Here is a 24,533-nt window from a genome sequence, read left to right on the forward strand (position 1 = left end):
AATTGTTGTAAAGGGAAAAAAAAGAATAGAGAGGTCTGATCTAACAACAATTAGAAATGTATGTAGAAGATGCATACAAGAAATTCCACGCACAGATAATTATTCTTACAATGACAGAGTTACCCTAGGCACTCATGACACACAACTAACACCAAATTTGTTGTTTAGTAGTACAATATACTAAATTGAACTGCACTGAGACCTTAACCTCTCCTCCACAAGGGGATCCTACAACTTCAAAGGACTGCTTAGCATCTCAAACTACAACAACATATTGATTAAACTGCAAATAGCATTCAGGTATAGCCTTAAAACACAATGTTTACATTTTTTATCAAGCTCCATTCTTTCCTAAGAGAGTTTATGATGTCTAAAAATTAACATCAATCTAACATCACATCATTAAATATGACTCTATTAGAAATGCAAACCTAATATTAGTGCTGAAAATTGACCCCCATATTGCAATAGTTCTCATCCTATACAACCTGTTTTCCTTGGATTAGAAGAAGATTCTAAAACCACCAAATTTGTTGTTTAGATGTAAAATATACCAAGTGTATCTCAGACTACAGCAACATGTTGAATAAACTGCAAATAGCAGCTAGGTATAGCCTTTTCTGTTTTTTCACGTAGTGGTTAACATTTTTGTCAACCTCCATTATATACTAAGAGACTATATGATGTCTAAAATTAACAGCAAGCTAACAGATGAATCAATATAATATTCATAAACCAACTTGCTAACTGACGATATTTTAAAACCATTAAAGCCGAAAAGTAATAACGTTCTCACAAACTCCTTGCAGCAGCAAATATTTATCAGGGTTTACATGTGTAAATATAAGTCTAATATGAATACTTGTTGAGACTAAATTTCAGTACCAAAATATTCTTCAAGATTTACTCATTTGACTAAGTTGAACAATAAGACATTGTATTGTTATCTAACTCAAAATGCAAAGACGGCATTCACTTTGAATTTACAAACTAATTGCAAAGAAGATAACACCAAGCTAATTGCATCTTCAACACCAAATACAACTAGAATGGATGCTTTCAAATATAAAACAACAATTCACAAGGTTATGAAACTCTTAATGATCAACCACACCAAATTTATGTTGCCTTATGTCAGGCCTTGCGCCTATTGTTGCCGTCCAAGACTCTAATGCGACGACTAGCTAGGTTGTTGTCTTTTGGAGCTGTGACCTAATCTCTTTGATTGTAAGATCAGGATATCGGACAGACCATAGGAATAATAATTATGGCACAATTTTTATCTTCATTTCAGGTGATATTTACCATTAGAGGGGACCCTGAAATACTTGAAGCAATTCTTAACACCTATGGAGACTATATGAGAAGTAACTGCACTTTTTCAAAGTAATATAAAAATGAATGTAGGATAGGTACGATCACTTGTACTTTGTTGTTATATAAGACGAGTGTTTCGTATTCAGATTTCCTATGCTTTAGCTTCATATGAGGCTTTCACCTGCAACACCAGATACCAAAACAGTCAAACGTTGAAGCCTAGTTAACTTCCTTCAGATGAAAAACAAAGACATTCTAGCTATTTTCGGTGTGTCTTGGTTAAATACATCATCATCATCACTAGTTTTTCTGATACACCAACTAATCCAGGCCACTATTTCTCTACTGGGAATTTGAGTTCTCTTGGTGTTATTCTTCTTTGCCAGGTCTAGTGATTTTCCAAATAACATGCCTTTAAAAAGTTTGCTAAATCCTCTCCATGGTGATTTTCTATCAAAGCTCAGTAAGTTACAGCTTATTCATCATTGCATCCACATTATGAACTTCTTGGACAAATAACTTTCAACACAGTAAATCTATATGGACATCAGCTTACTTCTACTAAACATGCAATTGATGAAGAACAGAGCTTCAACTCCAACAAAAGTTTATCTATTTTTGCACCTCATCGTAATTAAGAAACTCAATTCTGTAATCAATCTAAACTAAAAAATCAGTTCTTTAATCAATATAAACATTCAAAATACCCTCTAATTTCATCTGAATCTTTCACCCAATCTCATACGACTAAACAAATTATCAATTGATTATAAAGAAATAGAGAAATCAATCACTTACCTCGTCGATGAATCAACGAAATTTATCATCAACATAATTAACTTTGAACCATCTTATTCATCATCATCTTTATCGTTCGGATTTTAGGTCGATCCACATAATTAACAGAATACCTAGCTAAGATTTATCAGATTTGAATCAATTTGAACCAAACCCAGATTTTTTTTTGGTGAAACGTCTTTACTTTCGATCTGTTTTTTTTTATTCTGAGTGTGTTAATGGCGGAAAGAACAAAGGAAGAAGATATTTCTTCTATCATTCTCTCGACAAAGGGTTTGGTATTTGCCATGACTTTTTCCTACTAAGTCATGACTTTTTTTTTAACCTTGGTCATGACTTGTTGACTTAGTCTTTGTAACAGTTTTCTAAATTAAGAAAATTAAAAATAAAAATAAATTTTGATTTAAAAAATTAAATACAATTGTTAGTTTGCGAAATTGTTGGGAATATTATGACAAGAAAATTTCTAAGAGTGGTAAATTTGGGGCGTTTTAGATGTGGTGAAATTTTTGGATGGAATCATCATTTTAGATTTTAATTGTTGGTGTTTAGATAATTATCAACAAATATTATTGTGACTAATAACAAAATTTAATATTCCTAATTATTATCACGAATACAAAATTTATTAGCAATTATAACTGTTACGGGTCTTATTACAGGTGTTTCTGTGACTGAAAAATAAACTGTGACAGCTTACACCGTGACAAAATCCTGGTTTTGGTGTAGTGTTATTCATTGATGATTTAAGTCGTATGACTTGGGTGTACTTCATGAGACAAAAATCCGAAGTTTTTAGCATCTTCAAAAAGTTCAAGAGCCTTGTTGAAAAACAAAGTGGTCACTACATCAAAGTTTTGAGAAGTGATAGAGGCAAAGAATACAACGACAAAGAGTTTGATAAATTTTTTGAAGATGAAGGCTTGGAAAGGCAACTAACCGTGGGTTATACTCCTCAACAAAATGGTGTTTCTGAGAGAAAAAACCAAACCGCGATGGAGATGGCGAAGTCCATGCTTCATAAAAAGGGTATGCCTAAAGTGTTATGGGCCGAAGCCGTCAACACCTCCGTCTACTTGATGAATAGGTGCCCAACAAAAGCCGTATGGGATAAAACTCCTTTTGAAGCATGGAGTGGGAGAAATCCATCGGTAAGACATCTCAAAGTTTTTGGTAGTGTGTGTTATTCTCAAATTCCAAAGGTCAAGAGAACAAAGCTTGATGAATCAAGTGAGAAGTGTATATTCATTGGCTATAGCCTCCAATCAAAAGGTTATAGGTTGTTTAGCTTGAAGAACAACACAATAATTACAAGTCGTGATGTCTTGTTTGAAGAAGGAGCTTCATGGAATTGGGAAGAAGGTAAAATCGAGAAGAGAACCATTATTCTTGATGAAGAGCAAGAAAATTCAGCAACGAATGAAGTTGAAGAAGGTGAAGAAAATGAGGAAGAACTACCTCAAACACCTCTAAATACAAGACAAGGAGCATTTCCAAATATGTCTCCAAGTACTAGTGCATCAACATCACCACCATAGACACCAAAGAAGATGCATAGGTTGAGTGAAGTGTATGAAAGATGTAACTATTGTGTGGTTGAACCGGAAAATTTTGAAGAAGCATCAAGAGAACCGATTTGGATAAAAGCTATGGAAGAAGAAGTTTTTGTCATTGACGATAATGATACATGGGAGAAGGTAGCAAGGCCAAGTGAAAAATAAGTTATTGGTGTGAAGTGGATCTACAAGATGAAGTACAATGCGGATGGAACGGTTCAAAGATACAAACCAAGGTTGGTGGCAAAGGGCTACTCATAACAACCCGATATCGACTACAATGAAACGTTTGCACCGGTTGCTCGTATTGACACCATTAGAGTCGTGATTGATATGGATTCCAAAAAAGGTTGGTTACTTTATCAACTTGATGTCAAATCGGCATTTTTGAATGGAGAACTCCATGAAGAGGTCTATGTAGAACAACCACAAGGTTTTGTGGTGGAAGGAGAAGAAGACAAAGTATACAAGTTGGAGAAAGCTTTGTATGGTCTCAAGCAAGCACCAAGAGCTTGGTATAGTGAGATAGATGGATACTTCAAGAGGCAAAACTTCAACAAAATCAAGAGTGATCCTACACTATATGTGAAGACAAAAGGTACGTCTATTCTCATTGTTGCCTTGTATGTTGATGATCTTATCTTTACGGGTAATGATGCTCATATGATTGAGCAATTCAAGAGAGAAATGATAATGAAATATGAGATGAGTGACATGGGTTTGCTCAAGTACTTCCTTGGTATAGAATTTCATCAAAGTGAAGATGGAGTGTTCATTTCTCAAAGAAAGTATGCCGAAAAGGTGTTGAAGAAATTTGGTATGCTTGGTTGTAACCCCACATCTAGACCACTTGTAGTGAATGAGAAACTCAAGAAGGATTATGGAGGAAGAAAAGTTGATGAGACTTATTATAGAGGTCTTATTGGAAACTTGTTGTATCTTACACATACAAGACCCGACATCATGTTTGCTTCAAGTATGCTTTCTAGGTTCATGAGTTCACCTAGTCATTTATATCTTGGCGTGGCAAAGAGGTTGTTAAGGTACATACAAGGAACAATGAATTTTTGAATCATGTATTCAAGAAAGTTAGATGTAAAATTAGTTGGCTATTGTGATAGCGACTTGGGAGGGTGTATTGATGACATGAAGAGTACATCGGGTTATGCTTTTTCTCTTGGTTCGGGTATATTCACATGGGCATCGAAGAAGCAAGAAACCGTAGCTCAATCCACGGCGGAAGCGGAGTACATTTCGGCATCAATAGATACATCTCATGTTGTATGGCTAAGAAGAATCATGGAAGACATTTAAGAGAAGCAAGAAGAAAGAACCGTAATCTTCTGTGACAACAAATCGGCAATTGCTATGTCCAAAAATTCGGTTGAGCATTGTAGAGCAAGGCACATCAAACTCAAGTACCATTTCATTCGAGAAGCGGTTGAAGATGGTGAGATAGATCTCAAGTATTGCAAAATGGAATACCAATTGGCGAACATATTCACCAAGGAACTTCCCAAAGGAAAATTTCAACATTTCCGTGAACTACTAGGAGTAGAAGAACATCACATTAAGGAGGAGATTGCTGAGTAATGTAATGTTAGTAGTGTATTAGGAGTGTCAAGTCAACTTTATATTTAGTTGTGTGTGTTGACTAAATATGTGGGTGTAGGACATCCACAACTTGTAAGGTCTATTATAGACCAAGTAGAAGAGTTTTTCTAATCTCTTCAACTTAATGAAAATAGAGAGAGTGAGAAGAACCAAAGAGGTTCCCACTACTCCATTATCAAAATCATCCATAAATATCTCTTTTTAATCACCCAAACAACCAACAGAATGCTATGGTGGAAGCTTGTCTTTAATGAAACTTTTGCAAAGAACTCGTTCAGAATCTGGCGATCATTTCAGGCGAGAGCTCGAAATGCCATCTTTGCTTTGCTTTGGTATAGGATAGGATTTGACATATTTTTTATGACTGTGGCATGTCTGTGTCTCTTGATAGGCTCGGTTGTTGGAGTCTTTCCTCGATCACCTCATCAAGATACAGCAGGAGCAGCGGTTTGTCGCAAAGAGTTTCTCTGAGCATCTGGAACAATTGAGAAAATCCGATGCAGTTGCATTATCTTCTATTGATGATGATGATGGAGATAGGCACAACTGTCCTCTTATCCGTTCCGAGCATACCATGGACTCCTATATGTGGCAACAAAAGGTAAGTTTTTATCCCGCTGAATCAATAAGTATATTTATTAATTACGAATTACTCAACCTTTTTTTTTAATATTTCAGCACGTATTCGATAGTCTGTGTATCATGTCACGTGAATTGGCTTGGTTGTTGAAGCAACTCAAGGATTCCCCTTTTACTAGTCCCTCATCCATCGAGGAGTCCAACAAGATTCTTGACATCATCTTGGTTTTTATTTAAAAGTTCAAGAAATCAAACTTCAAGATTCTTGTACATGTCTTTCCGGTTTGTTCTCATTGAGACCAATGTTACTTTTTTTTCTTTTTAATTATCCAGTTTCTGTTCTAGGAATCGTTGGATCAGTATCTTCTTGATGAATGTTGCTGCTTTAATAATGGTCAACCGACGAAATTGGTTATGCAAAATGATGAAATATTAAATGATTTTGGAGGGTGCATAAAAAACCTCCTGGAACAAGGTGTTGAAAGAAAATCTCTCGTGGAAATGCTGCTTGGATGTTTTGTAGATGTAGTCAATATGCACTACAACTCTGCAGAGCGATTAAATCCTTTCCGGGAGACCAGTTCTCCCCTTCAATGTTCGTTTTCTGAGTCTGCAAAGGAAACATCAGAGCTGATAAATGAAGCAGTAGAGAAACTAATTTCAGTCAGGTGTTCTGATCTTACCGGCGGAGGCTCTCCACTTGGATATATCGCTTTGTGGAGGATTCTATTTGAATCATCTCTACTTAATCTTCGGTTGGATCTTTAATGTAAAAAGCACAGTGAAACAGTCAAACTAGGGGTATGTATGCATTCTTTTCTTACCAGTGTGTACCTTAATCATGATTCCATTAAAATTATACTAATTGTTCCTTACATGCCTTCATCTGAATTGAATGTACTACACAGTGTTAAGGCATAACACATGTATAGTCCTATTAAGGAAGTCTTTATAATTTCTAGGAAACTATTCTAGGTTTGGAAGTCTTTTGTGTTTTAGGAAATTGTTCTAGTTTTAGAATTTATCTTACCTTGGAGTCCAAGGAAGAGCTTGTATAAATATGCATCTTGTCAAGATCAATTATGTATGCAAAAGTTATATTAATAAAAAACGTTTTCTACACAAGTTTGTGTTATTCTCTTAACCATGTTCTAGTTCTATAAACCTAAACAATATATAATTCTAACTTGGTATCAGTTTTTCGATCCTATGTCTTCCGCTCCATCTACTTCCTCCTATGTTCTTTCAACCATACTCAATTCCTCTCAATCAATGATGGCTTCATCTATCTTCTCTCAACCTCATCATATCATCCCTGTCAAACTTGATCACACCAATTACTCCCTCTGGCGTGCTCAGTTTCTCCCATATCTTCAAGGTTATGAACTCGATAGTTTTGTCACAGGTGATAATCCTTGCCCGTATCCTACTCTCCCCAATAGTGATACACCAAATCCAGCATATGCTCCCTGGCTAAAGCAAGATCGTATCCTTCTTGGCTAGATTTTTTCCTCCCTAACTCCTGTTGTTCTTCGACAAGTTCATCGTCTCCAAAGTTCTCATGTTGTTTGGTCTTCTCTTGAATCTCTTTTTTCTTCAAAATCAGATGCTCATATCCATCACTTACAATGTGAACTTCGGGCTTTACGCAAAGGATCTCTTTCTATACGTGATTATATTGAACGAGCTCGTAATATTGTTGACAATATTGCGGCTGCCAATACTGTGGTCACTGAGTCTGAATTACTCACTGCATTCTTGCTGGCTTAGATATTGCATATGATGCCATTGTTACCTCTCTTACAACTTCCATGGGCACCATGATGCTAGAGGATTTTATCACCTATCTTCTAACGCTTGAACTTCGTATTGAGAATCAAGCACAGACACTGCATTCTCAGCCTGTTTCCAACGTTGCGGCATCCGGCCCAATCTGTTCAGCTACTTCCAATTTTTCTCGTCCAGCTGCTTCTAATTCTTTCCGTTCTTTCACCCGGCCCAATCCATCGTCAGCCCAGCATTACTCCTCCCCATCAGGCCCAAACCGTCCAGCTGCTTCTAATACATCCCGTAACTCCTCTCCTCTCGGCCCAACAGTATCTCAACAACATAACACAGATGCACGTCCTCCTTGTCAGCTATGTGGTCGGAAAGGTCATGAATCTAATGACTGTTGGAATCGTTTTGATCGATCGTTTCGTCCTCCTCGACGTCAACCACCTACCTCTGCTCCTCGTGCCTATGCTGCTCAAACTGGTTTGTTATCTACACCTCCATGGACTCCTGATAGTGGTGCTACAGATCATATAACCAATGATCTTTCTCGTATCCAATTCTCTGATAAATATACTGGTCCGGATCAAATTCAAATGGGTAATGGCTCTTCTATTCCAATCTCTAATGTTGGATCCTCTGTCTTGGGAACTCCCAACCGTAAGTTGTGGCTTCGTAATATTCTTCATGCACCAAAAATTTCACATAATCTTCTGTCTGTTTCTCGGTTTACAACTGACAATAATGTTTTATTTGAATTTCATCCAACCTTTTGTCTTGTGAAGGATCGATGTACCGGGAAGGTTCTTCATTGTGGCAGTAGGAGGGGTGGTCTCTATCAACTTGATGATTCGTCTCAATCTTCTAAAGCCTATATAGGAGAGAGTGCTACCTTACAGGATTGGCACTCTAGATTAGGACATCCAATCATACGCACAGTGCGTAAAATTGTTTCCTAGTTTTCACTTCCGGTTTCTAGTCAAACCTTTAAGTTTTGTTCTTCTTGCCATGAACATCGGAGTCATAAACTCCCTTTTCTTTCCAGTAAAACTACTTATTTGCATCCATTAGATTTAATTGTCTCTGATGTTTGGGGACCTTCTCATATTTTATCTACTGAAGGATATAAATATTATGTTATCTTTATTGATGCTTTTAGTCGCTTTACTTGGATGTTTCCTATGTCTCAGAAATCTGATGTCTTTTCTATATTCTTTTTGTTTCAAAAGCATGTTGAAAATCTCTTCAATCGAAAAATCAAAATCTTCCAATCTGACAATACACTGGAGTATCGCAAACTTACTCCGCATCTTCAAAAACTGGGTATTTTTCATCGCTTTTCATGTCCCCATACTTCTGAACAAAATGGTTTAGTAGAACGACGTCATCGTCATATTCGTGAAACTGGTCTTACCATTCTAAACATGGCTTCTGTACCATCCTCATATTGGTACGACTCTTTTTACACCGCATGTTTTCTAATGAATTGTGTTTCATCTACTTCTATTCATAACTCCTCTCCGTATGAACTTCTTTTTGGTCTTTCACCAGATTATAATTTGCTCCCAGTATCTGGTTGCTTGTGCTATCCATACTTACGTCCGTATAGATCTCATAAAATGGAGCCTCTTTCTTCCCCTTGTGTTTTTATTGGTTATAGTCCTTCTCAAAAAGGCTATAAGTGTCTTCATATTCCTACAGGTCGGATTTATGTTAGTCGTCACGTTGTTTTTGACGAGACCACTTTTCCTTTCGCCGCCACAGCACAGCCTTCTCCGGCGTCGACGACTTCACAGGTAACATTTTCTTCTCCTGTAAATCTTTCCATCCCTTCTCTTATGTCTACTGCTTCTTTTCCGTCTTCTTCTCCAGATCAATCATCACCTGTCCATAATCATCAGCCGTCAGCAATAATTAGCCGCCAGCAATCATCACCTGTTCATAATAATTCGTCAGCAATCATTGGTCGTCCGCAATTCTCCGCCGTCAGCAATCATCAAACTCATCCAGCAATCATTAGTCAACATCGTCAATCATTAGCCGCCAGCAATGATGACCCTCATCAGTCTCAGCCGTCAGCGCCAATGGTTAGTTCACAGAGTCAATCATCAGCTGTCAATCATAATAATTCTCAGCCGTCCCAGCCGCCGACAGTTTCTGCTATTTTGTCCGATTCAGCCGTCACAGCCGTTCCTGATCATTCTTTCCCAGCTCCTGTTGTTTTTGATGCTGTTTCGACGATTCCTGATTCCACTGTGGTCACTCATCCAATGGTGACAAGGTCTAAAGATGGTGTTTTTAAGCCAAATTCCAAATATGCATTGGTATGTGACTCTCTTCTCGAACCTACTTGCATTTCCCAGGCCCATAAAGATCCTCAGTGGCGTATGTCTTCTGATGATGAAATTAATGCGCTACTTCGAAATGGTACGTGGTCGTTAGTACCATATAATTCTTCCATGAATGTTATTGGTTGTAAATGGGTGTTTCGTATTAAACGCAATCCAGATGGTACGATTGCACGTCGAAAATCGCGACTAGTTGCAAAAGGTTATAATCAGCAAGAAGGTATTGACTACTCTGAAACGTTTAGTCCGGTTGTTAAAACATGTACTATTCGTATTATTCTTACAGTGTCTTTGTCTTCCAATTGGCCAATTCATCAACTTGACGTACAAAATGCCTTTTTACATGGAGAACTTCAAGAAGAGGTGTATATGAAACAGCCACCGGGCTACGTAGATTCTCGTTTTCCCACGCATGTTTGCAAGTTGCATCGTTCTCTTTATGGTCTCAAACAATCTCCACGTGCATGGTATCACCGGCTTAGTACCTTTTTGTTGCAAATTGGTTTTATCACTTCGAAGTGTGACTCGTCCTTATTTCTCTACAATGGCTCTCTTGGTACTCTCTATTTACTAGTCTATGTGGATGATATTATTGTTACAGGTTCTAATTCTACGAGTATTAAGTCTATCATTGATCGTCTACAACAAGAGTTTGCAATCAAAGATCTTGGCTTCTTGTCTTACTTTCTTGGCATTGAGGCAGTTCGTACATCCTCTGGTTTATTTCTGTCTCAACAAAGGTATGCTCATGATCTTCTTATTCGTGTAAAAATGGATGGTGTTAAGCCTATTCACACTCCACTTAGTACTTCTGGGGACATGTCTTTTAATCACAGTATCTTGTTGAGTGATGCTACTGAATGTCGTAGTATTGTTGGAGCTTTACAATATTTGACTTTTACTCGTCCGGATCTAGCATATGATGTTAATAAAGTTTGTCAATTTATGCATGAACCTACTGAGTTTCACTGGGGTTTAGTAAAGCGCATACTTCGTTATCTTAAGGAAACATCTAGGTTTGGAATACTTCTTCGGCCGTCTTCTTCTTTACAGTTATCCTTTAGTGCATATACTGATTCCGATTGGACTGGTTCTCTTGAAGATCGCCGTTCAACAAGTGGTTACTGTGTATTCTTGGGTGGTAATATTATATCTTGGAGTGCTCGTAAACACAAAACCGTGTCACGTTCTAGTACTGAAGCAGAATATAGAGGTCTTGCTATAGCTACTGCTGAAATAATGTGGATTCAATCACTGCTATCCGAACTTCATGTTTCTACTCAATCACCTCCAGTTCTGTGGTGTGATAATCTTGGTGCCACATATCTTACTGTTAATCCTATATTTCATGCAAGAACGAAACACATTGAGATTGATTATCATTTTGTGTGTGATCAAGTTGCTTTGAAACTTCTTGATGTCCGGTTTATATCTTCCAAGGATCAAATTGCCGACATTTTTACAAAGGCTTTGTCTAAAGATCGGTTTTCTCTATTAAGGTTCAAGCTAACGGTTCAAGATCACCCGTTACGCTTGCGGGAGGGTGTTAAGGCATAACACATGTATAGTCCTATTAAGGAAGTCTTTATAATTTCTAGGAAACTATTCTAGGTTTGAAAGTCTTTTGTGTTTTAGGAAATTGTTCTAGTTTTAGAATTTATCTTACCTTGGAGTCCAAGGAAGAGCTTGTATAAATATACATCTTGTCAAGATCAATTATGTATGCAAAAGTTATATTAATAAAAAACGTTTTCTACACAAGTTTGTGTTCTTCTCTTAACCATGTTCTAGTTCTATAAACCTAAACAATATATAATTCTAACTCACAGGTTAAACCGTTAGACGCTGCCACAAACGATCAATTGGATCAAATTAGGCTGTCGACTAAAAAACTATTGACAGTTGGGGAAAGCGTCCTGGTTGAATTTATAGCCACGCAGAAAGCGGTATATACTCGATCTTTCAGCTTTTTCCACTAGAATCAAGCACTTTTTAATATTTTTAACGCTATATACGCTATTTGATACTCTACAATGTTATCTCATTTGGCATTCTTGTTTGATTACTACCAGTCTAGTTTGATGACGAACTTTGAAATGTCTTATTGTTGTGGGTTTTTAAAAACCAAGGATTTGTATCTAGATTGTAAAAATATGCATGCTTCCTCCCTAGCTTGGTTAGGTCATACTTGTTATTATTGCCATGTCCATCAACTCGCAATCATTTTAAATACTATTGTGGTCGTCTTGTGTCTTTGATACCTGTTTTGCTATCTGCAACTGAAAAATGCCCACTTTTAAATGACAGGTGGCAGAAGTTTCTTATATGCTAGGAGATGCTTTTACAATCGGTGGTGCTGGTATGAGAGGTTTGAGTGATGTTATGCATCATCCTGGGACTTCAAGCAACCATGATTACCAAGGAATGGATTTCAATATCGATGATTTTTCTTGGGATAAGCAAAATGTTCCTAGTGCTACGATTGGTCCTAAAACGAGGAATTGGCCAAAGTACTACAAAAATTATGAGTAGTGTTATATTTTTAGTTGTTTTCTCTCTTCATCTTTTATACCGAACAAATCTCTCTAATTAAAGATTAATGGGAGATTAATATCGAATCAAAGATCAATTCACGCCTTCTGGATTGTCTCTGGAGCTAGCTCAAAGTTAATTATCCCTATTAGGAGGCTTTTCTGCTTCCCGAAAACAATCCTCTGATTATTATCTCTCTCAACTCGACTATCTCAACTATATATGAAGTTACTAGCTAGTTGCACCAGAAAAGGGCTACCTCCTTCTGTTGTATTGCTTGCTTCCTCTTGTTTTCAAAGGAAACACTAATTTCCTAAAATCTAACTTCACAAATTAATTAGCAAACAACTGTATGAGATTTTGGTGATTGTTAGGGCCTGAGCTAGGACATCTAGCTACCAAGTTACCCCTTTATATTAATTTAGGGTTTCCTTTTTCCGAGTTCTTATTGGTTTCCTAGTTTATTAATTTGGCTTGTTTTTCTAGTTACCCCGGTTATTATTAATGGTTAAACAAACAACAAATAGGTTTATATCAAAGTTTAAACAAACCAACAAACGCTGATACTGGTGTTTCAGCTACCATGGATGATACATGGATAGACGATTACTTTGAAAGTTTAAGTCTTAGAATTGCACGTGATGGTTCTCCAAAACAACTTATATATCCAAGAGCTGAAATCAAAGAGCCATCAATAGATTTAGAGTCTTCACTTAAGATGTTTTCCCAAGAAGCAACATGTGTTGCAGATGACTGGACGGATGTCAACACAAAGTACGGTGATAGGCGGTCATTCCCTAGGTTTCTTAGGATGTTAAAAGTGTCTGGCCTGGAAAAGTATGCCTACAATGATGTACGCAACTAAGTTCAAATTTTGTGTATACCTCGCATCTCTGCTTTTATTTCGATCTCAAGTCTCGTGATTTTGACATATTTTGATGGGTACAGGATAACGGCATCAATATTAGTAACCAGGCAAATAGGTGGTTTTCTCTTGAGGAGTCGCCAGAAGATGTGGTTATTGCAGATAAATACTATGTTGGAAGCTTGTCATTGATGAAACTTTTGGAAAGAATTCTTTCGGAATCTGAAGACGATTTCAGGCGAGAGCTTGTACTTTGCTGCTCGAAATGGTATCTTGGCTTTATTTTGGTATTGGTTGGGATCCAATTGTACATGTCTTTTATGATGTGGCATTTCCGTGTCTCTTCATAGGCTCGGTTGTTGGATTCTTTCCTCGATCACCTCATTAAGATACAACAGGAGCAGCAGTTTTTTGCAAAGAGTTTCTCTGAGCATCTGGAACAATTGAGAAAATCTGATGAAGAAACTCAAGGACTCCCATTTTACAAAGAGTGTCCTCTTATCCTTTGCAAGCACCCCATGCTCTCGTGTTTGTGGAAACAAAAGGTAAGTCGTTATCCTTCGGAATTAACAAGTATATTGGCTAATTGTCAGAGTTTTGGTAATCAATCCTTAATGTTTATTATTCCATAAACTCATATAAGTAGAGTTTTGTATATTACAGGAAATCTGGGAGAAGTCAATGCAAATCCAATATTCTCCCAGAACAGAAAGGTAACTAAATAACAGAAAGGTAACTAAATATTCTGACAATATATTGTCTATTACACCCCCTTAGTCAAAACGAGGGAGCAGCAGACGTTTAGACTAGAACGGAAACGAACAAACAATACTCGAGGGAGACCCTTGGTGAAGATATCGGCGTATTGACTGTCAGAAGGGATGTGCAAAACATGGATATGACCGATACGTACCCGCTCACGAACAAAATGAATGTCAATCTCCACATGTTTCGTGTGTTGGTGCTGAACAGGGTCCCCTGACATGTAGACTGCAGTAACGTTATCACAGTAGACAATAGTGGCACGTCGTAAAGGGATGTGAAGCTCGAGAAGTAAATTGCGTAACCAAGTAGTTTCAGCAACAATATTACCAACCCCTATGTATTCGGCCTCCGCACTAGAACGAGAGATGGTAGCTTGTCGTTTGGACGACCAAGATATTAGGTTGTCTCCAAGAAATATGCAATAGCCTGAGGTCGATCGACGAGAATCCGGACAACCATCCCAGTCAGCATCAGAGTATGCAGTCAAACCAGTAATACTAGAAGCCGATAGAGATAATCCGTGATCAAGGGTGCCCTGAAGATACCTGAGAATGCGTTTCATAGCCTGCATATGTGATTCCCGAGGGTCGTGCATAAATAGACAAACTTGCTGCACGACATACGAAATATCGGGACGAGTGAAAGTCAGGTATTGAAGAGCTCCGGCTAGACTTCCGTATAAAGTTGGATCCTGAAGTGGAGGTCCTGATGTAGTACCGAGCTTCGATTGAGTATCAACTGGAGTAGCGACTGGGTTGCAGTTTGCCATCGATGCACGGGCAATGATATCCCGCGCATATGAAGATTGTGACAGAAAGAGGCCTGAATCCGTGTGAGTCACAGTAATACCCAGAAATTGATGTAACGTGTCAAGATCAGTCATAGCAAATTCACGTTTCATCAAGGAAATAAAACGACCTAGAAGAGCATCGGTAGAAGCGGTTAAGATTATATCATCCACATATAGTAGTAGGTATGCAGTTTCCGAACTGGAGTGATAAACAAAGAGGGAGAGATCACAAATACTGCCACGAAAACCACAACCAGTAATAAACCGCTCAAATCGCTGAAACCATGCCCGAGGACCTTGCTTGAGTCCATAAAGAGATCTTCGGAGGCGACAGACGTAATCGGGATGAGTAGAATCAACAAAACCCGGTGGCTGATGCATATATACAGTCTCAGCCAAATCACCATGAAGAAAGGCGTTTTTGACGTCTAGTTGATGAACACGCCATGATCGTGAGGTAGCAATACTGAGCACGGTGCGTATATTCGCCGGTTTGACAACCGGACTAAAAGTCTCAAAACAGTCAACACCCACCTGTTGTGATTTCCCATTCGCTACGAGACGAGCCTTGTACCACTGCAAGGTACCATCAGCATGAAATTTGTGAGGGAACAACCACATGGACCGGATGATGTGAGCATCAGGTGGACGAGGAACAAGATCCCAGGTAACCGTCTCCATCAAAGCATTATATTCGTCATGCATGGAAGGATTCCAGTTGGGGTCCCTAAGGGCGTATAGATAGGAACGGGGGAAATGGGAAATGGGAGGTGCAGTTTGAACATTGAGGTTGAGCTTTTGGATTGGACATAATATACCACGGGAAGAACGCGTTGCCGGACGTGTGGAGGAGGCAGCAACAGAATTTTGCCGTGTAGGGGTGGTATTCAGGAGAGGGGGATTGGGCGGAGAGTGAAGTGAAGTGGGATGTGTAGAAGGCAGAGATGGTAGTTGGGTAGGAATGGGCTGGGCAGTTGAGCGATGAGAAGATGAGCTGGGTTGAGTAGGAGTGGGATGTGGAGAAGGCATAGGTGTGGGCTGGCTTTGGATGGGCTGGAGAGGCGACAGAAGGAAGATGGATGGGTGGGCTGGATGTGTGGGTCGTCGGTGAGGAGGCGTGTATGGAGTTTGGTGGGATGGGTCTGGGTCAGAAGGTGAGGACGCAGGAACTGATTGAACAGGAGAGGAGATATAAGAGGCCGTAGGAGTAGTTTGGACATAGGATGGGGCAACATAAAGTGGATAGGGGGAGGAGTCTAGAAATGAGTAAAGAGGATGGATTGGTGAGTCTTGCGAAGGGGAATGGCCGGAATGAGATGGTGTTGAAAAAGGGAAGACGTTTTCATTAAACTTGACATGTCTTGAAATGATGAATTTGTTTGTGGAAATGTCAAGACAACGATCCACGATGATTTGGTGGGAAGCCAAGAAAGACACACCTAGTGGAGCGCGGGGAAAGTTTGTGTGGTGTTGTGGAAGAAAGATTAGGGTAGCAAAGACAACCAAAAATGCGAATATGATCATATGTGGGTTGGCGTCTATACAAGATGGACATCGGTGATTTGAAATGGATAATTTTAGTGGTGATGATATTGTGTAGGTAGACGGCCATAAGAAGAGAATAGACCCAATATTTGGGAGGAATGGAGGCATGAGACATTAGAGTACGAGTGATATCATTAATTCGGCGAATCATGCGTTCGGACCTACCATTTTGAGAAGATGTATGAGGACAAGAGAAACGAAATACTAAGACGTGTTGACTAGCAAATTTGTGAAAAGAGGAATTGTCAAATTCGCGACCCATGTCACATTGGAATGATTTAATTTGGCGTTCAAATTGAGTTTGAACAAAGGATTAGAACTCCAAAATTTTGGTGAAGACTTGGGATTTTAATTTTAGTGGAAAAACCCATAAATAATTAGTGAAATCATCCAATAAGAGAAGATAATAACGAAACCCCGTATCTATATTCAACGGAGATGTCCATAAATCACTATGAATTATATCAAAAGGAGCAACACTGGTAGAATGAGAGTCATAAAAGGGAAGACGAACATGTTTGCTAATTTGACAAGAATGACAAAGATTGGGGGAATGATCCTTATTACTTTTAATAAAAGACTTTGTGCGTAAAACATCTAAGACAGCCTTGCCATGGTGGCCAAGACGACTATGCCAAACATCAGGTGAACAGACGGCAAGAGAAAATTGGTGAGGTGGTGACGAGAAGGAGGATGGAACGGTAGATGTAGTGATGGGATAGAGCTCCCCAGAACTATCACATCGTAGAATAGTCTTCCTCGAGCTCAAGTCCTTCACAGAAAAACCATAAGGATCAAACTCAACAGACACATGATTATCAGTGGTAAATTTACGAACAGAGATTAAGTTTTTGATGATGGAAGGAACGACTAGAGTGTTTTTGAGGTGAAGGGTGTGATATGGGAGATTTATGAACCTAGAGCCACTAGCAGTTACCGGAATGCTATTGCCATTTCCCACTAATACAGACCGTACTTTGCTCGAATGAAAAACATTATGCAGGGTACCTGGATCCGAGGTGATGTGTGAGGTTGCGCCAGTGTCCATATAGAAGTCATCATCAGGTGTTCGAATGATCATGGAGTTATATTCTTCGGAAATGTCCGATGGGTGAAGGCATTCCATGGTGGGAGTGATGTACGCTTGTGGTGAACGGGCTGTTATAGTGCTTCGACTACGGCCACGCCCACGTCCAACGAAATGTTGTTGAGAAGCCCAGTACGGATCCGTTGAGTGGTAGCCTGGAGTCGTAGGATATGGGCTTGGGGGAGTCGACCAGTGAGAAGCCCAGGTAGGTGTTGTTGGGTAGGGATGCCGTGGGCCTGCTGGAGTTGGCAGGAGAGGCGCTTGTCGGCCCAGCGAAAATCTGTGTTGTTCAGTAGCTGACGAACGGGGAGAAGAAGGTGCAGGAGGTGGAGGACGGCGGCTGTTGGCGGCTGCAAGGGCAGTGTGGGAGCCGGAATTTGATAGATTTTCACGTCGAATATCCTCAGTACGTAGTTGAGATCGAGCAGTGTCAAAGGATGGCATCAATTGTTGAATGAAGGAGACAACAGTGTTGTATTCCTTCGGAAGTCCATTGACAAGTTGAATAACCAAACGTTTCTCATCCATTGGAAAATCGAGGTCACTTAATCGATTTGAAAGTGCATGTAGTTTATCACAATAATCATCAACATTGTTACAATCAAAAAACTTTAGATTTACGAACTTACTTTCGAGATTGGCGGCATGGCTTCCTTTGTTGTCTTGGAAGAGGCGTTTAACATGATCCCATAACTCTTTGGCAGTGTTTCCAGTTCTGAGAACGGTAAGCATCAAATCTTTGGTCATGGTGGAGAACATCCATTGACGACAGAGGGCATCAAGTTGTAGTATGGTGGAAGCGTCAAGATCCGGTGGTGGAATAGAATCATCAATAAGAAAAAGTAGGTTGTGTGCTTGAAGATGAAGTTGAAACAGGAAAACCCATGAAGAATATTCGTCCTGTTTGATATCTAGATTAATAGGGATCAAAGTTTTGATGTTAGAGACGGCAAAACCCGGATGTAAGGATTTTTTATCGCTTACCATGGATGATTATTGTTGATTTAGGGGAAGAAGAAGATGATGGATCGAGTCTGAGCTTCTGATACCATGTCAGAGTTTTGGTAATCAATCCTTAATGTTTATTATTCCATAAACTCATATAAGTAGAGTTTTGTATATTACAGGAAATCTGGGAGAAGTCAATGCAAATCCACTATTCTCCTAGAACAGAAAGGTAACTAAATAACAGAAAGGTAACTAAATATTCTGAAAATATGTTGTCTATTACTAATATCTAATTACTTAACTTTGTTTTGATATTTCAGCACATATTCGATAGTCTATATATCATGTCACGTGAATCGGCTTGGATGCTGAAGAAACTCAAGGATTCCCATTTTACAAGTCCCTCCTCTATCATGGAGTCTAACAAGATTCTTGATATAATCATGGTTTTTATTTCAAAGTTCAAGAAAACAAAGGTATGTAACATTGTACATATATTTCCTGTTTGTTCTCATTGAGACCATTGAATGTCATAAATTAGGATCCTTTATTTTATTATTGAGTTTCTGTTCTAGGAATCGTTGGATCAGTATCTTCTCGATGAATGTTGCGGCTTTAATGATCATCTAATGCAATTGGTTAAGCAAAAGGATGAAATATTAGATGATTTTGGAGTATGCATAAAGAAACTCCAAGACCAAGGCGTTGAAAGAAAATCTGTCGCGGAAATGCTGCTTGGATGTTTTGTAGATGTAATCAATATGTACCACAACCATGCAGAGCGAGGCAATCCGTCCGGGGACACCTGCTCTTCCCTTCAATGTGCCTTTTCTGAGGCTGCCAAGGAATCATCAGAGCTGATAAATAAAGCAATAGAGAAACTAAATTAAGTCAGGTGTTCTGATCTTACCGGTGGAGGCTCTCCACTTGGATGTATCGCTTTGTGGAGAGTTATATTCGAATCATCTCTAATTAATCTTCGGTTGGACTATATATGTGAAAACTACCGTGAAAAAGTCAAACTCGGGGTACGTAACCCATTCTTTTCTCACCAGTTTATACCTTAATCATGATTCCATTAAAATTATACCAATTGTTTCTTACATGCATGCCTTCATTTGAATTGAATGTACCACACGGGTTAAACCGTTAGACACTGCCACGAACGATCAGCTGGATCAAATTAGGCTGTCGATTAATAAACTATTGACAGTTGGAGAAAGCGTCCTAGTTGAATTTATAGCCATGCAAAAAACGGTAAATACTTTATCTTTGTAACTTTGTAAGATTTAGGTTCTGGTTGAGCATGAAAGTATGAAGTTGTATTTTAGATTCTTGGAACTGTTGGATACCACTTTATCTGATGAGAAACTCTGAAATGTCTTCTTGCTGTAAGTTTTTAATCCCTATGGATTTGTAACTAGCTTGGCTACGTCATATTTCTTACTATTGCATGTCCTTCAACTTGCGATCATTCTATGTACTATTGTGTTTTGTGTGCAGTTTGCGAGGTTTTAAGACTGAAAATGCTGCACTTTTGATTGGCAGGTGGCAGAAGTTTCTTATATGTTAGGAGATTCTTTTACAACTGGTGGTGCTGGTATAAGAGGTTCGAGTGATGTTACCCATCCTGGGACCTCAAGCAAGCAGGTTGACAAAGTAATGGATTTCAATCTCGATGATTTCCCTTGGGATAAACACATTGTTCATGAATATTTCAAGATTGACTCGAACGATCCCAAGACGAGGAAATGGATGGAAGATAATCCAAACTACGGGGACTATACTTAGGGTTGACCGTGAACATGTAATCGGAACTCCGAACAGAAGCCATCCAATATCTTTTGGCATTGGGTACAACCTTCAAAAGACTAAAAGGTGACACATCAAATTAGTAGGCAGTGCATTGTAAGGTTCATCGCATTCTGCTCGGGGACCCATCTTGTAGACGGAAATAGCAGTAAAACTGTTGGTCGTGATGAAAGTTAATGCCAGCTACATGATGAGATGCAAATTTGCAGGCTCTTAAGTTGCGAGTTACATCTGTTGAGGGCCTTGAGGCTGCTTTTTTTATATATATACTACCTCAGTTTCAAAATAATAGGTAAGTTTGTGTATAAATTTATGCACAAATCTGCCTATTTTTTAGAGACGGAGGGAGTAGTATAATGCATGTGAATCGAATAGAATACCTTTGCCCTTTTACACTAGCAATTTAGGTCGCACATTTCATTCAGTTTTTGGTTTGTAATATCAAAGATGATCATAAAGAAAAGGAAAATAATGCAGAACAAAGAATAAAGTGACTTTGAAACGGAAAACCTTGCAACCATTTCTGAAATATATAAACTCTGAAATAAAATTATAAAATTCAGAGTTACATGTAATTGTAATTGATATATGAAGTTTGTTTAAAATGGAAGAGTTGATGCAATGTATAGATTGAAGTTCAACTGGGGTTAGAGAGCAGTTGTGTGAGAACCTTTGTCCTGTCTGACTGAACCTATTAAGTCTAACTCGCTTTTATTATCGCTTGACTCACTCTCTCTGACTGAGTTATTTCTTTCACCTGAATCAGTCTTCGGAATAAGTTAACTCTGTAACCAGGTTTTAACTCGTTTTGACTCAGAGACCTGACCAGTAGATCAAATTTATCCTGGACTTGACCTGTGACCCTGGACTTTGACTTGGTGTGGCCTGTTAGTTGACCTGTTTGACCGTTAGTTGACTCATATGGACCAGGCCTTAAGTTAATGGGATGGTTCAGTGGACTTGGGCTTAGAGACAGTTTTCCTATTTAAAATGATTTGGAACACTTATCGTATGCAGATAGGCCTTAAGTTGTAGATATTCATAATACCTATCAAATGGACTAGAGAACCAACCTAATTGAATTAGTAAACCTTTGATATGCTAAAGATAGAAAATGAAAAAGGTGTAGAACCATAAATGAGCTTAGAACCATTAGATAGTTAACTTAGATTTTAACTAGATACTCGTATGAAATTATGTTATGAACCTTGTACGAGCCTTTTGGATAAACTCTTAGAGTGATTGTATGATTAACATTTGATCTTTATTTACAACGATTGATTCAAGGATGAACCAGTGGATCGAAGATCTCGATGTAGGCGTGGCTTGTCATCAAAAGAGGTGGGAATTTACATTAACTTTTTTGTAATCATTGATGTTTCTTTTACAAAAATTTATGTTTCATAAACTCATGCATTATCTGATTTTGAATTCCATGCATTGTTTGATTTTGAATTCCGAAAGTTTCCATTGCTTGGAAAGGATCTATAATGTTTTTGCTCGTCTTTATGAATGTTGTGGGAAATAAGAATTTCCATCTGCGGTATATAGGATATATTCATTCACCCTTCTTTTATATCTATGTTTAAGTTTTATTAGGTGTGGAATTGGCATTAATATTATCCTATTAGGTGTGGAATTGGCATCAATATTATTAGTTAAAGAAGGAACTTGTTCTATGTACATGATTGTTTATTCTAGTCCGTTGGTTATTCTTTAATGATTGGAAAAACATGTATTAATTTTTAAATCATGTCAATGATTACTTGAAAGTTAAATATTATTTCTACCGGACACCTCTGTTACGGATGATGTGCTCACTAAATTTTTACTTTCAGTTTCTTAGAAATATTAAGATATGCATGTGGCGATGGTCGTTCAAGTTTTGGAAGCTTCAAGGAGTTAGTTTGATAGTTTGTTAGCATCTGCTATATTTATTTGTGTTTATAATTTATTTGCAAACCAAATCACTATTGAATATGTATCATCTGAAAGGAGTTCTTGTATATACGCATTTCAGAGCAATGGGATAATTTCCTTCCCAATATGGAATTTGCTTATAACACTTCAATCAATCGATCCACAGGTAAGACACCTTTTGAGATTGTTTATTCTAAAGTTCCTAATCATATTTTGGATTTGGTAGTGCTTCCCAGGCTGCATAAACCAAATGCTAAAGCAGATAACTTTGTTGAGAAAGCTTCACTCATACATCAAGAGGTAAAGTCAAAACTTGCAGCTTCAAATAACAAGTACAAGGAAGATGCAAATCAACATAGGAGATTTAAGACTTTTGATGAAGGGGAATTGTTTTGATTCATCTCATAAAAGAAAGATTTCCTACTGGTACTTATAACAAGACCAAGATGAATAAATATGGACCATTCAAGAGTTTGAAGAAAATCAGTGATAATGCATATGTTATTGATCTTCCATCAAATTGGAACATCTTTAATATATTCAATGTGCAAGAAATTTTTACTTTTCATGGAGAGAGTGAAGTTCTTTCTATTCATTTACTCGAGGGAGAGTTTCTTTCAAAAAGGGGGATTGATGTAGTACATCTTTTTACGTATCAACTACGACAGTTGACCCCTGAAGCGTGTATCAACTATGACAGTTGATCCTTCGTACGTGTATCAACTATTACAGTTGATCCCATACGACAGATGGGTTTACTTGCTTTGCAAGACTTCTTTCCTAGTTTGTTTAGATTTCATTTTCTTTTGTCTTTAGTCGGTTCTTGTGAACCTATTTAAAGGCTATGCCTTCTTGTTTTAAGAACACATCTTATTATCAATGTTATTAATCAATTATCAAGTGTATTATCAAACCCTAAAGTTTTGATCCTTGAATCAAACTTTATTAAGTTTCTGACGAAACTTAAACCTATCCTTAACTTAAAACAACTAGTTTGCTACCAAAAGACTAAAAGGCGACACATCAAATTAGTAGGCAGTGCATTGTAAGGTTCATCGCATTCTGCTTGGGGACCCATCTTGTAGGAATAACAGTAAAACTGTTGGCCATGACGAAGTTAATGCCAGCTACATGAATTTGGTGTATGATGAGAAGCAAATTTGCAGGCTCTTAAGTGGCAAGTTACATCTGTTGAGGGCCTTGAGGCTGCTTCTTTATAGATATAGTATAATGTATGCGAATCGAACAGAATACCTTTGCCTTTTTGCACTAGCAATTTAGGCGGCGCATTTCAAAAAGGCCCTAATTTCGATAATTAAAACGCACATTTCATTCAGTTTTTTGTTTGTAATATCAAAGATGATCATAACGAAAATAAAAATATGATGCAGAACAAAGAATAAAGTGACTTTGAAATGGAAAACCTTGCAGCCATTTCTGAAATATATAAACTCTGAAATAAAATTATAAGATTTCACCTTACTTTACACATTTCAGTGTGCATACATCTGATGACTACACCATCTTTTCTTGGGGTAAACACATAAGACTTAGTAAGAGTTTGGGATCTAACTAGTTAAACTCATCATTGCTAACAGGACAACCAGCGAAGCTTGGATTAGCAACCAACGACCATATATCAGGATTGCTAAAGTCATACTTAATTGCATCGGGAACAGTGTGTTTATCCCAAGGGAAATCCATATCAATATCTATCTCTATGCTTCTGGTTTCATCATTTAAATCGTTCATACTAGCGCCACCGGTTGTGAAAGCATCTCCTAGCATATAATTAATTTCTGTCGCCTGCCATTTCAAAAGAATTTGAGTAAATTAAAACCTAGTAAATAGCAAAAACTTTAAATTTAATCGATATAGAAAAGTTATAAGATTGTAATCACGTACTTTTCTGTGCATGGCTACATAGTCAATTAGAAGCGTATCTGCAGCTGACAATAATGAACTAATCATCCCATGAAGCTGATTCAGCGAATGCGTGCTTACCCAGAGTTTTATTGCTTCATCGTGCTTTTTAATGATAAGATCCAATCCAAGATTAACCAGGGATGATTCAACTAAAACTCTCCAACGAGTGATATTTTCAAGTGGCGAGCCTCCCCCGGTAAGATTAGAGAACCTAACTGAACTTAGTTTCTGAACTGCTTGTTCCATCAGATCCAATGTTTCCTCCATAGCCTTGGTATTCGAAGCGCCAACGGAAGACGAGATGTCCCCTGACAGATTCTTCAGTTCTGCAACTTCCAAACTAAGTAAGGAAGCAGCA

The 24,533-nt window shown here is 38.1% G+C and overlaps 1 protein-coding gene and 1 long non-coding RNA gene across 2 annotated transcripts; both read right to left on the reverse strand.

The window, feature by feature from the left end:
• Positions 1 to 876: 876 nt before the first annotated feature.
• Positions 877 to 2,381, reverse strand: LOC113288330. Its single transcript, XR_003330576.1, has 2 exons — positions 2,116 to 2,381; positions 877 to 1,498 (listed from the first exon to the last, which is right to left on the reverse strand). It is a non-coding gene; the product is annotated as an uncharacterized LOC113288330 (long non-coding RNA).
• A 14,838-nt stretch (positions 2,382 to 17,219) lies between these two features.
• Positions 17,220 to 18,556, reverse strand: LOC113291028. Its single transcript, XM_026540607.1, has 2 exons — positions 17,491 to 18,556; positions 17,220 to 17,254 (listed from the first exon to the last, which is right to left on the reverse strand). The coding sequence occupies exons 1-2, from the start codon at positions 18,554 to 18,556 to the stop codon at positions 17,220 to 17,222; spliced, it is 1,101 nt and encodes a 366-aa protein (XP_026396392.1).
• Between the last annotated feature and the right edge of the window lie 5,977 nt (positions 18,557 to 24,533).

This window comes from Papaver somniferum, chromosome 6 (assembly GCF_003573695.1).
Source record: "Papaver somniferum cultivar HN1 chromosome 6, ASM357369v1, whole genome shotgun sequence".
Classification (NCBI taxonomy): domain Eukaryota; kingdom Viridiplantae; phylum Streptophyta; class Magnoliopsida; order Ranunculales; family Papaveraceae; genus Papaver; species Papaver somniferum.